This window comes from Lepeophtheirus salmonis, chromosome 6 (assembly GCF_016086655.4).
Source record: "Lepeophtheirus salmonis chromosome 6, UVic_Lsal_1.4, whole genome shotgun sequence".
Lineage (NCBI taxonomy): Eukaryota > Metazoa > Arthropoda > Copepoda > Siphonostomatoida > Caligidae > Lepeophtheirus > Lepeophtheirus salmonis.
In genome coordinates, this window is record NC_052136.2 from 32,962,425 (window position 1) to 32,978,884 (window position 16,460).

General features: G+C 31.7%; 1 protein-coding gene across 9 annotated transcripts in view; it reads left to right on the top strand.

Annotated features, from left to right (window-relative positions):
• Positions 1-16,460, top strand: part of zip (myosin heavy chain 10) — a 46,644-nt gene that overhangs the window by 17,256 nt on the left and 12,928 nt on the right. For 4 of the 9 annotated variants that reach the window (XM_040713903.2, XM_040713904.2, XM_040713899.2 and 1 more), the window contains exons 4-6: positions 7,107-7,240; positions 8,698-8,715; positions 12,787-12,816. In XM_040713903.2, coding sequence (XP_040569837.1) covers positions 7,107-7,240; positions 8,698-8,715; positions 12,787-12,816 — 182 coding nt within the window. Of the gene's footprint in view, positions 1-7,106; positions 7,241-8,697; positions 8,716-12,786; positions 12,817-14,411; positions 14,496-16,460 lie in introns of those variants that run through there. The other 5 variants (XM_040713900.2, XM_071889197.1, XM_071889196.1 and 2 more) reach the window with 4 other exon arrangements.

Below are 16,460 nucleotides of genomic sequence, written 5' to 3' on the forward strand. Positions count from 1 at the left end.
ACATATCATATCGCTCTTTGATTATATTATAATAATTTATATATATAATAGCATATCCTACTAGGGAATCAAGAGAGAATTCATGAAAATATCATTAACTTGCCATTTAATATTCATAAATAGATACACAGAGTCGAACCGTGGTACAAACATAAATGGATTGAGTTATTTTATATATATTATATATTTGTTTCAAGGCTAAAAATGAAAAGTTATCAACGCAGTAGGGATACTTGTAGGGTAGACCGGGGGCGTTGAAACACTTATTGTTTGTAGCTCATCAACTCAAAAGTTGGATTCATTTTGACGCACCAAAATTTAGCCCCACATACATATGAGGTCGTTTTATTTTTTTATTATGTTGGTACGCATGTTCACATCGGTCTTTTGGTATGCTCCGTTATTTTCTACTATTGAAATAAATCGACAAAACAGATCCATTTAAGAGAAAATCCATTAAAAAAGATTTTTTATTCTTCCAAAATAGTTATTTTTTCACAAAATCCTAAATTTTGAAGAATAAACCGTATTTCCCCCAGTTTTTAAAGAATTGTACCTTAAATGAGTATTTTCTTTAAATAAATTTAAGAATTGAATTCGGAATTAAAAAGTAATGATTTCTTTTTATTGCTTGAATCTATTTAAATAATATGTCATTCAGTAGTCAAATGTTGCGACTGTCCTCGTAGTTAGGGACGGTTGCTACAGTTAAAAAATATCAAATTTGAGTGAGAAATCAAGAAAATTAGACTAAATACTATTTTTAATGAATAACCAACTAAATATTTCATAATGTTTTATAATAGGTTCAGATATATTATGATTTATACCATAGATTCATTTGTAAAAAAAAACTCTTGCTCTGGCTTTAAAAAAAAAAACATGCTTGATGTGAAGTGCTAATTATATAAAATAATTAAGAGAATAATACCCCATACTAGAAAAATTGTACACTTATCGCAACTAACCCATTTGAACTGAGCGTTACTATAACTCAAATATATCCTCACTTTTTGAATTTTGATGAAATTATATTAACAGATAGCAAAATAATCAATCATTCAAATCTTATCAGTTACATACAAAAAAACAAATTAAAAAATATTACAAAGTCATATTAATACAACTATGTTCATCCCTCAAAAGCAGGATTTATTTATTATCGTGAGTAAAAATGGACAAAAATGCCACATTAATACTATGTTATACAATTGTAATGTAAGTTCATGGATGTAGCCTTTTTTTATGTTGGAGGGGAAAAAGGACTGTTGCAACCTATCCCTGCCTCCTCTAGCCTCTCATTGTGTATGATTATTAGCTTTTATCATACCATTTGTATATAGATGGAATTACCTTTATGTGTAGTTCATTGCATGTTTACATCCATAGAAGTGAGAAGAACCCTTTCATTATCCGTAAATTCGTACATAATACTTATATGTATTGCAGAATTAGTGCCGATAAATAATAATTAAATAAACTCTGCTTGTGTGCATCGGTTGATTTCTTTGTACAGTCAAAAATAAATATCCATTGGTGAAATTTGTTTCTGAAATATTTACATCCTTGATTTTCATACATGTTACATACAAGCATTTAAATGCCTATACTTAGATGACACATCTGGCCGAGAACATAGAATTGTGGCAAACAAATCTGAAACAAGATATATGTTTATATATGTGTGCTCATCAAATTTAATTGACAATATTGTATTTAAAAAAATTACTAAATCTGTCTGATGGGTCGGGAACACCTGCAAGGAAGACTCCTCATCTTTATAAGTGTAAAAAACGACGAACTTCATATACTTCCTGAAGGCCCTGCAGGATAAAGGAAATGTTGCTTCCTTGGACTACTATGTCTTGCGGAGGAGAGACACATAACACTGTTTACTCTTTAAGGGTTTCCATTCTCTGAGCAGTTGCCCTCATGGACAAGGAGTTCCTCATCAAGGTTCCGGCCCAGGTTAGAGGATGTGGTTGTAGCTGTAGGTTTGAGGGATTTACTTCACTATGTAAGAGCAAAAGGGATGTGTGAATTGTTGAATTAATTATGGGAAATCATTTCTAATATACATTATCCTTAATTTTTCGGATTTCAAATCCCCACGCTGTATATGTAATGATGTAGAAAAAATAACCGACCCATTTGTGTACACTAAACATAGGAAAGCATGGTGAAGTCTTGAAAATATAATTATTATTTTGTAAAAAAAAGATCTTCGAGCGAAAATATTCAATGGTCCTGCACTTTATTTTCCAAGAAAATAAGTGAAATTATTTTTTTTAAAGGACTATGAATTGATTTACTTAACTTTAATTAATGCAAAAAAGGGCCCGCACACTTATTTTTTTATCTAGCCCTCCTTACGATAAATACAACCCTGGTGTTTTTTAACGACACAACACTCATTTCATTTCATATATTGAATTGATTTCCCAGAAAAGTTTTACTAGTCCCATAATCACATTTGCAACTATATAATTATTACGAATATTTGGGGTAAATATATTTAGAGACTTGGAATAGTCAGTCAGGAAATATTGTCATTATTATTAATACCTTGAGATACGAGCTGGATTCTGAGCAGCAAAAATAGGTATTGAAACATGAGTTTGTTTGTTTTTTTTAAGATACGAGCTGGTCGATAATTGATCACGGGACGCAAGAGCCAGTTCAAGCTTAATTTGTATAAAGCTCTTTCTTATCATATAAATTGTCTTGACTTACGAGCTTCGTCCAGGAGGAACAAATTAAACTCGTTATGTCAAGGTATTACTGGTTTACTAATAATTATCATTTGAGAGTTCCTTTTGTCCATTTTTGGCATCCTTTTGTTACATCATCATTCATCCCTGATAATGTATGTAATTCGAGTGGGAGTTAAAGAGGGACTCTCCAAATCCACTTGTACACGCATAGTAGATATATGCAAATCATTACATATTATGTTAACTTTATGGAGATGGCATGAATTAAAGAGAAAAAGTGTTGGGTCTAAGTATGTAAATCCTCTGAGACCCTTATAATTTTAAATAATTCCCTCAAACTTAGGTATCGGACCGAGTCTCCAGTAGGGTTGTATCAGCCCTTAATATGATACCTACAAACTGGTCCCGTCCTTGAACAACGTCCGTAATTTTTAGAAGCCCCTCTACGCATTTTCAGGCAGGTACCTCAGTTTATCGATGGAACATGAGTGTTTTTACCTTATTAGTAGTTTGACTTCATAGCCTAGAATTGCAATTATTCTTGTAGTTTGTTCTTGCCCTTTTGAATTCGTTTAGTGAAACTGCTACAAATATTTTTCATGCAGGAGAATAATTGTTTGTCGTTATTCTTAATAACTTAGGTATCACTAAAGTATTTATTATTCATAACTAGGGATGTTAACCGGTGCATGTAAAAATTTAAAAAAAAAACGAAAATCAAGATGCTAACCCCGACAATTGAAAGAATATGTAGTAAGAGAGTAGTTCATAACGTTTCATTGGATCAGCTTCAAGCAGCTGTTCCAATGTCGATCCTCAATTCTATTATGAGTGTTACAAGGACATACAATTATAACTCCGCAGCAAATCATCTTTGTCTTTTATGAGCACACGCAAAGTTCAATCCGGTTTTGGATATATCAATCCACCGATTAAAATCATTGTTCATAACAATATTGTACCATAAACGGGGAAGATGGGTTGATGATGACCTCACTCGCTGATATATATGTCAGCTGGGCAAATATTGTTTTATAAGACAACTTCTACGTCCGACTTTGACTAAGGATTTACGGAAGAGTACATCAAAAGCTTAGAAACTATCACGGGCTATTTGGGTGTTATTATTATTTTTTTTGTATTGTTGTTTTTAAAAAATATTATTTGATAATATTCCCCATATTTGATTGGTTTTTATACTGCTCCAATAATAATAGACTATTATTAATAGTACTCAAGGAAGCGTGTAGAGTTGAATCCAAATAAAGAATCATAATAATTGTGTTCTTTCTTTCCTCTCCCTTTATTGTTGTTGCATAAGTATCCACTCATGGCCAAGTATTGCCTTCCATATAAAGACCAAGTATTGCTAACTTTTATATATAATGAGTGTGTGTGTATCGTTATTTGCAAGGAGCTTATAATATTTATCTTTCGACTTCCTTGTGAGGTCTAAAAGCCCTGCTCAAATTTAACTACTACTACCACATCTACGATGATTATCTCCATCCTATATACTTACTAATGTTGAGACACGGTCAAACACCGAATTCCTCCCCTCCCCCCCGGTTTGTTCTTAAGTGTGTTTTTATTTATCGATTTGTACTAATAATTTGGTCCACACCGGAGTAGATGGAAATTTAGTGATTTGCAAATAGTGGACCAATTTTTTCGGTCTCAATCTATGGACCCATTTTATCCCCTATCCTAATGGATGCTTTGAACAAATATGACTACTAGCGGTACATTGCCATATATGTTTACATACCGAACTCAATACTAAGTAAACTCTCCCTTTTCATTTTTAATATGACGACACGCCCGATGTTACATTCAAAACGCATGCAAAATTTCATTCGTAATATGACATTTTTATTTCTTGGATCAAAAATGTCTCTATGTTGGATATCACATAAAGAAAGTCGGACAAACTTATTTATTAGTTCTATTAATCTTATAGATGCAACACATTTAACTTCATATGACGTCATTGTAGGTTCACCATCACTCATGACTTCATGTACAATTCATCTATAGAATTGGTTTAAACCGAAATTCAAAAGAAATCGAATTTTTCCGGCCCCATCAAACTTATTTAAAGGACCAAGTTAGTTAGGCCCACTAAAAATCCTAACGTTATCATGCTAGGATTTTCAGGTCCAAACCCAACACTAAGTACCTACATACGTGTACAATTGAAAGGTCATACAATCAAATATATCAACAAACAAAGCTCATTGGGGGCCTACCTAATTGGACTTAGGTAAAGGCATATATGTTAAATGTCACTGTTCACGTGCTAGGATTATCTACGTAAAGCAATTGCTAGTCTTCTGGTATTTCGATAAGAGGAGAATTTATATATCTATTTATCATAATAGAGATGTAAAAAAAAAGAAGTAATATTATTATAACAGCAAGTGTTAATTTCTCATAAGGGGCTATGTACAAATTACTTACACTAGTAGGGGGTGGGGGGAGATGGTTTGAAATTGCAATAGCAAACTATAATGAAGTATGTATACTATGTTTCAGTTGCACTAAAGCATTAAAGGAAAGTAACGAAACGCGACCATTTGCTAGAGGAGATACAATGGTGCAGTGTTTTAACATTTTTTTGCAAGATGTCGCTTTTCATATGACGTCACTCAGTTATTTTATAATGACGTAGACTGGGATACAATAAAGAGGGGTGAAGCACGCCTCACACTCTAAAATTCCTATGGGGAAAGAATAAATTATTTTCTTATTTGATTTTTCCTTTTTTTCCTATGTACCACCAAAGAAAAGAGGAGTTTTCAATTATACATTGATTTATTAATTGTTATAATAATAATTAATAGTATAATGATAAAAGTATAATTTAATATACAATGGTCAATTATTGTAAAAGGTGGGAACTTTGGCTACAGAGTTGAATTGTACTCCATAGTCTATCTAAGCTGAGTCCGTCTTCCGAACCTCGAATGAGCATCTTCTAAAAAGTCAAATATATTAGAATACAACATAACTCCTAATAATAACTATTGAGTACTTCTAGCGGACAAAAAAGTTTATCTACACAAATACATTTTTCAGGTATTGATCACGTGGGTCCTCGTTTCTCTACTTGGTATAAAACATTAAGTTCCACCAAATCGACTTAACTATAAGCTGAACTTCAATTTAAGACAAGTTATCGTCAGTGTTGCATTTGTTCTTATTTAGGACCACGGTCCAGTTCCCACTTATCTGTCCTTTTATATAAAATATATCCCTCGTGACGTCATTTAGGGTGTATTGGGTAATTGAAGTAAAAGTGATTAAAGCCCACTGCTATAGAGTATCTTGAAGGCATAAACAACCAAATTGTATGTATTTCTTATTGATGAAGGTAAATGGGGAATTAATATTGCTTTGTGTTACGATTATGACATAGTAAGACGGACAAAATACATTTAGACTTAAACTTTCACCATCTACCAAAAAACTATGTTGTATCGCAGACCACATGCTATTAGTTTGATTTTTTTCAACATTGATGTTTATTTTTGGCATCAAGTCGGAAACCAATCAAATCTGATTTAATAATTTTTAAAGCCATAAGATCCAGTTTTCTTCATATCTTTAACTGGAAATTTGGCCACCTTGTAAACCAAGATCTATAATATATATGTATCTTAAATCATTCAAAATGTATAAGCTTCCAGTAATTAATATATTTTTCAATTACCCAAAATAATCAAACTATTTATTTAGTTTCATATCAAAGTATAAAATAAAACATGATATGTTATGTTTTTCATGAGACGCATATCACATATTAGAGTCTAACTATGTAGGTAGATATATCTCCAAAACAGAGTCATAATTTCGGTGTTTTATGTCATTTGTGACGTCAATAAAAACCTTGTTTTATTTTGATAGTACAAATGTCGTCATCAGTAGATTCATTATTACGTCTTTCAGTATTTACCTTATTGTGTTTATGACATCATCATACCAGGGTTGATTTCATTTTTATATAATATGAGAAAATAGGAGAAATCCCAACGTTTGTCGAAGTTGAAAGGAGGTATGAAAAATATGGACTTAGACTAAGACTTTTGTTCTCAAACTTTGTTCATTGTGTACCACCTGAGATAATATTAAGATCTCCAAGCACAACCATTATTTTGAATAGATAATTTTTGACAGAATTTTGTCATTTTGGTTGTATTCTAGAGGGAGTACACCTCAGTTTGAGAACCACTCCTCTAAAAGACAGCATATATACAACTGATAGAATGTGATTCTCATAAATATTGCTGAATAGTTATTAATTATGTATAACAAAAAAAACTTTTGCCTTTATAAAATTATTTTTTCTTTGTAACATTTATACTATAATCTTCGTTTTTTATTTTTTTGCAGATCGTGAGGATCAAAGTATTCTCTGTACTGGTGAGTCTGGAGCCGGTAAAACTGAAAACACAAAAAAAGTTATTCAATATTTGGCATACGTTGCGGCCTCTAAACCCAAATCCTCTGCGCACATCCCTTCCTCCGTAAGTATATCTGCTCTAGATACTAGAACGTTACGTCGTATATATTCATTTATAATAAGTAAATAACTGGCTCATATGCAATAGTTTTTATGTTAACTTTTAAGGCTTCTTCACTTGATAGCCAAAAAATTTCAAGGAAGGAGGACGCGGGCACACAGGAGGAGAGGAAAGGACGAGAGGAGCATGTTTCTTCCTTCTCCTCTTCTTCCTATTGCAACCACCTTCTTTTGAAGATGCATGTCAATTCTTTGATTATTTTATATTTATTTGTCAAATACCGGGGGTTTTTGCACGTTTTTTTGGAACATTAATTAAGATTCTTAAGTACAAGATATATATACATAGAGTAGTAAGTAGTTAGTGCTCCAAAACTATTTAACAAAGTGGTGGTAAGAACTTGTTATCTTGAGGAGATTTCCTTGGCTATGAGAAAACTCTTCCCCCCTATATATATTTTTATTTGTTTGAAGCATCCAATCTGCCCATCTCTTTGCATAATTATTCTTGCTAATTTAATTAACAACTCTAAAACGCCATACGTATCATGTTTGATGCTAAATGAGTATTGAAATCCTCAATTTGAGCAGTTGAGTCATCAAATTCATTGATATAATTGCATATATACAGGATATAACAAGGAGCTTTTGATCTATCTAATTTAAATTAACTTAAAATGGTCATTTTTTAAGTTTTATGCGAAAAAGAAAAATTGAGCAGCAGATACAATTATTGAGAATATATCTCACTCAATTTTGTATTCTAGTAAAATAGCTATTTTATAATAAAAAATGCTACATTATGAAGAATATTGATATTTTTTTCAATAGTCGAAAATTGCGGGTCATACCAAAATACGTCTTATCTTAATATCTATCAAAAACTAACTAACAATGCAAACGTTTTAGAACGTACAGCACCGTATATACATTCAGTCCTCCAGTGGACCAATAAGTATTCTCATATCCAACTTTAATTGGACAGAAATTGTATCTTCTTTTCGCCACTTGGTTATAATATAGTTTTGGTTATATTTTATAAATTTATTTACGTATTATTTTGATATCCTTCTTTAATTTTTGACTGTCTTACTATTTTTATTTTTTTTCTGTTTCTCCTTCCATTCCTCATCTACATACACATGTACTACTTCCAACACCATCACCTCATCAACGACAACGAAACATCTCTCAACAACAAACAATTTATTACCTCTATATATTGTATCAACAAAACATGATCATCAAAACACGCACATTTAAACAATTCTGCATGAAATCAAAAAAAAAAAAAATCACTTCTCTTACACTCATTTCTTCTCACAAACTCTTTACAATATATTTATAACAAATATTTTTTGTTTTATATTATATTTTTCACGCCATCCTTTCTTGAACACTTTAAATTTAATATTCATATTATACGCATTTGTGCCATCCTCAACATTCTACCAAAAATAGACGGATAGTCCAAGCTTCGTAAGTATTTCCCACAGTTTATCATTATTATTCCTCCTTAATGCTGCTCATTTCTTCATATATATTTATTTTAATCTTTTTGTTTGAGGGGGTGACCATAGAGAAAGAATTACATAGAGACAAGAGAGGGATGTCGATTGGCGGGGTAAAGGCGGATTACCACATCGGGCATGCGTATACAGACCATTTATTTACAAAAAAAAACATTGCATGTTATAATCTTCAAATCTCAACAACTCATCCTCTCGAGATGAAGAGGTTTTTGTGATTTAAAGTATGCCTGTTTTCTAGTGGATAAAAATCCCTTGATAAATGACTAATATGCCGAACAAGAAACACTTTAAATCACAGAACCTCTTTAAGTTGTTGAGGTTTGAAGATCATAATATGCAAAGTTCTTGGAAGTAAAATTGCATGTATACGCATGATAGATGTGGCGTTAGGGTTGTAGTAGATTAAAATTTTCAGTTTGCAGCAAATTAACGTGAGTAAAGGTTAGAAACACATATAAGGTAATACCCTGAGATACGAGTGCCACAACATACGAATTTCTATTAAGATGAGAGTTGACAACGGAATGCGAGAACCACTTTATATTTAATTTGTTTTTAGTTTTTGCTTTGACTTACGAACTCTGTCAAGGAACGAATTGACCTCGTATATCAAGATATATTATTTTATCTCAGATTATTACTTAAGACATTGTGAAATGTCAAAAAATCCAAGCTCAAAACTAAAGTTTATATCGCAAGAAAATTGTGTCACTGAGTAATTGGAATTTTTTGACAGAAATTCGACTTCCTCTTAGGATTTACTATTTGAGATCTTGTGAGATTTTGAGTGGTTAGATTACGCCTTAGTGATCATTTTTGTAAATGAAAATGTCTCAATGAAGGTGTATTATAATTTCAATGTCTTCAACTGAAAGAAAGTAGTTGATTCCTTGACTTTTTTGTACATTATCAGAGTTGGAATTGCCGATTATTAATGTAAGAACAACAAACAAATGTGATATCATATTATACCGCTTTTGTTAGTTGATACCTTTGTTCAATCATTCGCCACTCTTGACGTCTCTATGGCTGTATTTCTCTATGGAGATACCTCATTCTTTACTCTACTACTGCACACATTTTAAATTGAGCCATTTATCAGGTTTTTGAATAATTGTTTTTTATAGATATTTTAAATATTTTCATGAAAAAAATAATGAGTTATTACGAAGTATATAGTGTTGGATTCGATTATTATTCGAACTCTAGGGGCGTTAGGATTCGAATTATAAACAAAACTCAAAATATTTACTTATTCGTCTACAAATTGGGTAATATTTCTTGATAATTACGTCACTTGTAATATTCGGTGTCAATGTGAAAATTCTCAAGCGGGCTAAGGTCGTAATCATTTTAACAGATTCGGTCCTACATTTAGTAAAATTCCGTCCTACGTCATTTTCCTTTTTTATATATGTTGTGTACATGTTGCAATTTATTCATTTTTAAATTGATTATTTAATTACAACAAAAGTTATACACTAGACTATCATTTCATTTTGATCTATTCAAACTAAATGGTTATCATTTATTTATGAGTAATATAACAATGGGCATTTGAACTTGTTAATGTGCCACATAAATATATTATATTTTAGTCATTTGTATTTAAATAGTCCAAATTTCACCATTAATATATTGATCATACATAGAATATTGAATTATTGCATGATCCTCATATCAAGTACTGTAAAACCTTCATTTATTCAACTCATTTTTTGTTGCTACTTGTACACAGCTTATATAAAAGGATATTTCCGTTTGGACTGAAATATCATTCCAGATCGGTATAGAAAAAATTACTCAACACCGAAAATCTGTCTCGCCATTTAAAAAGTCGTTGGCTCAATACCAAATTGTCGTAACTCAAATATTTACTTTACAGAGTTCAGAATGTGCAAAAAAATAGATCAGATAAATTCATTTCAACAGTCTGAATTTTTCTTTTTTTTTAAATGATAACATAAGTTATTAGATTTATAGGATGATATATATATAGGCAACAACACGTATATTTGTAAATTTTGAGTTATGAGAATTTGGCGCTCAGCCCTTGACGTATTGGTGTTCCATGAGAAGGCGGGATCTGGTGTCCGATTCGAACGCTTCTTAAAGATTTAGGAAGGATCATATATATTTTTGTACATCCCTAGAAATCACATTACATATTATATTTAAATTGTCAAATACTACTATTCGACCGAACTCAAATTTTTATACTCGAATCCAACACTAGTTATTACTTTCTCTCTCTCTCTCTCTCTCTGCTGAAGAAGTTATCTGTGGTTATTATACCCCTACTATTATCATGGTTGGCAGTCATTTAAATTATACATACCTACCTTTATAAATGTGGATTAACCTTCTGCTTTTTATGTACGTAGTAAAAAGTAATTGTTGCGCTTTTTTGAATATTTTATTTTATTGCTGCCTTGACTGAAGATTGACATTTCAAGATTATTATTATGTTGATGATGATTTAGAGGAAGTTTATTTTACATACGTATATTATAGATGATGAGAAATGTGTACGTTTGAATTTCCTCTCTTTTTTTTTAATGATGTGTACTTATTTGAAGAGAGAGAGAGAGATGTCTATCTTGATACCCCCCTCATGTCTTTGATGATGAGTTCAAAATAATGTGGTTTGAGCAGATTATTTTAACTAAATACAGATTCTCTGCAAGGTGGAGTTAGTTAACTCTAATAGTAATTAACTAAAATTAAGCAAACAAGCTTTGGGTAAACAAAAATACTATTTCTACGTTTTCCCTGTTCAGTTATCAGTTTACTTTTCTGATTTATGTAAGTAGCCAAAGAGCATATATAGAACTTAAAGAGTTGTAATGTGGAAAATTCAAATGAATTGTCAACCTTTTTTCTTTTCGTTCAGCTGATGAGGCGTTGTTCTTCTAATTCTTTAAATATTTTATTTAATAGTAGCTACGTTATTATGAATTCAAATGGGTACTCTAATATATCTTTGCTAGCCATGGGATTATACCCACTGATTGATGGTAATCTGTATAATTTCGAGTATGTTTAAAAAACACCAAAAATACATGGTTACCCTGACAATTTGAAAAATGTTTAGGAAGAGAGCAGCTTAGCTTTCATGAGGTTTACTTAGATCATCTACAAGCAGCTGTGACGAGGGGGAGAAGAAAATAAACAAGGACAGAGTCCAACAAAGACTTACACTTTTAACTTCCCACAAGCTCCTCTTCGTTACTCTCCATCCCTTACAAGCAATCATACTATTTTATTAAATGCTTCCTTATGTTATTCAAATTAAGAGGGGGTTATTTGGACAAAAAAGCTCTTTGTGCTAATAAAACAAAATAACATGTGTATTTTGTTACAATTTCTTGCTGGCTGCAAGACCTTGACAATGTAGACAAAGTACTATTTAGAAGGAATATGGTTGTCAATTTTCTTATCTTAGTAGAAATGGATAATTGAACTTCGGACTCGGGTAGAACTGGGTATTTTGTAACTATATAGTCTTAGTTTAAAGAAACTTTGAGAAGCACAGAATAACACTTATTGAAAGACTATAATAAAAATGAAAATGAGTGTTTTTATGTGGCCATCAATATATGACGTCATTTTTATGAAAATATTTCTAACTCTCCTCTTTTGGAGGGGTTCTCCTCAGGCCACCTCGTGGTGAGGGAGAGCAAGGGAAACGAACGATTATAATCTTGTGCCACATAATCTCAATGATTTCTTGCTGAGTTTTCAAGATGGACGAAGACGTCACTTTAAAACCATGAACTACATGTTTGCTCAGTCATCAAATGTACTCAATATTTTACCAACTGACGAGTAATTACCCATTCCTGCAAGAAGGTAGACAACGCTCATGCCCCATTGTACCTTTGCTAGAGTTATGACTGAATAGAATGAAGGCGAAAGATGCTTCTTGCATTTTTCATATTTATTTTTTAATTATGTACTTATATTTATTTCATTTTTATTTTCTATCTTTATATGCCTTTTTATGTACTGATTAAAGGATATTCAACTTGATCAAATTGCATACGCGGTAGGTGGTGAAATTGACAGTTATCCTTTTACTTTTTGCTTTTTTTTTCTTTTTTTTTGTGTTTTTTTTTCTTATTATTTTTTTGCAAAGTTTGTTTTTCTAATTCAAATGAATAACTGAGACTTTATTGTTGTTGTTACTCAATTTGATTGATTGAGGTATAAGGTAACATTGTGTGTGTTTTCATTTATGTATTTTTCCCATTTGTTTTGTACAACGTTTTTTGGGGGGTACACGTTGTTTTTAATATATGCTTACTTATTAGACTACTACTCTTATGAAGTATCTAAATCGCAATGGTCACCAAATTGTTTTCACCAAAGGCCTGAAAGAATTATGAACACGGATTGGATGTAATTATTTGGGATTAAAATTATGTTCAGTCATATTACGAGCTATAACGAAATATACGAGCTAGTTGAGAGTTAGTGATGGGATGTAAGATCCGCTTTAAGCTTATTTTATAGTTCTTCTTGTGTGATTAATAGCTTTGACCTACGAGCTCCCTCCAGGAACAAATTAAACTCTTAAACTATAATATTTTGTTTAATCAAATTTTACTATAAATCATCTAGTTTTGAGTGGAAGAGGGAGGGTTAGAGTCAGAAGCGGACTGATAAAAAGAGGTGGTACCACTCCGCTGAATATTTCAAGTGGTGGCAAAATGATGAAGGATCATGATCCAAACTTTTTCCAATACAAAGTTTAATTTTGTCAAGATAAAAGTAAGATTGTAAAGGGAAAAGTCAATTTTTTAAATATTTAGTTCAAGGGCAGTAATGTTTATACATGTATCATCTTAAAGTTGAAAATGAAGGCAAGGGTTTAAATAATTCTGGAAAAATGGGAATCGCCATTTATTTTACACCATAGTAGACTAGAATCAATACCGATTCCGGACTTGACTAATTTACTTTATAGTCAAATTAGTTCTGGGGGTGAATAAAGTTCTACAGTTCCCTAAATACTCCTAGCTAAGATTAAAGAATATAAAAACGAAGAAAATAATGATAGCTAGAACTTATAATACTTGAATATTATATATTGAAACCACCCACCTTCTATTTCAAACTTCAGGTATCTTGTTTCATTGACAGTGGTTATGCTGAAAGCTGAAATGACATAGGTTATTTAATACGTTTTTATTGCTGCATAAAACACCAATAAGGATCGGTCTAAGACTGACAAATTTTATCTTGATTGGACTGTTATTTATTTCTAGTGGAGGATTTTAAAAGTTATATAATTGACTTAATCTTAATTTATTCAGTATATTTTTAACTCTCAAATAACTTATATCAGTCCCAAAAAATCCATTTTTTAGTAAACAAATTCACTAATCATCAGTGAGCCGTAAGTTTGGTGACACCCAGATCCATCATAAGCATTGATTATCAAATTTTACTTCCTTTGTGTGCTAAAGTTTTTGTTTGAAGTCTTTTGACATCTTAAACTTTCCATCTTCTTTCATTGAAGAAAAGTATAAATGTGGAAAAAAAACAATTATTTAATACTACATTTTCTCAATCTCTATCTATTCTTTTTTCCTCCTTCTTTTTTTTTTTTCCTTTTCTTTTCTGCTGCCCCCCGATTTCACTCAGGAGTCGTCAATGAGTTTAACTCTCGAACTATGTAAGCTTGACGAATCCGTTGATTTAATTCCGGATCGTGACTACACAGTAAGGAATCTAGTGTTAGTATTCAATTCATAACTATTAAGTTATTTGTTACTCTTTCTGTTAATATTTTTTGGTTTTTTATTTGTAGATTATTTCACAGGACTGGGCAATAATTAATAATTTTAATTTATTCATTTATTTAAGAATAATTACTGATAGTCTCATTACTCATCCCTCATTTCATATAGTTGATAATATACATATACCACTTCGTCCAGTCCTTTTTTTAAAGCATTGTGATTTTATTTGTAGTATTATAACTACGAAGGGGCAATTAGGGGTTCAATATGCGAATGGTCAAATATATTTCCACATACAGTAATACATTAATGACAAACTTCTTTTAATGTTATTATTTATCAATGTATCTTGTTCAAGGTTCTAAATGATAGCCCAAGAAGTCGTTTTTTCACTTGGGGGAGGAACAAAATATAATAGTCCACTGATGCAGACTTAGATGGGTAAGACGTGTGATCAATAGTTTGGACCATTTGCCACACGTCTTCTTTTCATAATAAATTCTGCCATTATTTATCTGCTATAGTCCCTCCCTTTCAATCAAATCTCGTTCTTTCCTTTCAAGATATTGTAAAAAAAAGTCTTACTCTATTCAATGAGTCTGACAGAGTTAACAAAAAAAATATTTAAAAAAATCGGAAAAGGCCCAAAAACAGTTGGAACACAATGGCATTATTATTTAATAATTTTTTGGAATTGACGTTTACTGCTTTATCAAGAGCAATATTGAAAGAGAGAAAAAAACCTGTTGAACGGTTCAACGGGGGCCAATATATTGATTCATTCACATATTACGTAACCTAATAACCCTTTTATTTATCTAGATGTTTTTAGACCCATGCCTTATCTATTTATACTTCATTCGTCTTTTTATATGTCTGCATCTTTTACGATTAATAAATCACCACATTCATAGTTTTAATTTCATTGTATTGATATGGATTTTACTTGATACCAAGATCATTATTTTACTCATAGATATGTGTAAGCTATGCATGCACTTTGTTGTTACCCATTTAGCCCTGTACACTACTCTCCCCCTTTTTGTGACACCATATTCAGGCTTGGATATTGAGTAGAAAATGCTTCCCCCCCCCCTTTTACTGTTCTCCATATACCCCGGACCAAAGCTACAACCAAATGGCGAAATGACGACCACGTCATCAATTTTTGTTTAAATTATTTAAATACGAGTATACTTTTTGTCGGTGATATTTTCATATTTTCAATAAAAACATTATAAAATAAATGACGTCATAATTGGACAAAAAAAGAACAAAAGGGCCCGTGAATCAAAGATTTACGTTTATAACACTCACAACGAGAATGATCCGTGAATGTGATCCTACTCCACGGAGACTTACCGAACGTAGTGTTTGAATGCTGTCATACTCAATGAGGATTTCTGTTATTATCGCCTTCACAGAAACTTAAGGAGTTGATACGAAATCTTACAAGAGCCTAAGTTACCTCGGCTAGGCTTCTTCCATTTGATTTTAAATACAGTTAATGACGTTATTCATCTTGTTATGTTTATTATAAGAAATTGTCGTTGAAAAGAAGATCGCCCATATAAATCAACGTGAAGATGACACTTGCTAAAAATAACTAACTTCAAATGAGTGGGCAAGCTTTTTTGTTCGCCAAGGGGGTGCGGAGAGTCTTAGGAATTACTCTCTAACTATCTACGCAAACTCCGTCAATTTACCCATAAAAAAGCTGCTGGTAGTATATAAATAATAACTTCAACATCTTAAAGTCCTAATTTTTTATGTAAATTTTCTTTAAAATTTGAATTTTAGACATCCTACCTGCGACAGCTGCGTGAAAAACACAATTCCCTTCTACCTTTTTTCTTCATTTAGTGTCTATGAATAGGAAGGGTAGAAAAAATTGTGTACGTCATGTGATTAGTTGTATCTCAAAACGGATATGTCTCACGAGATT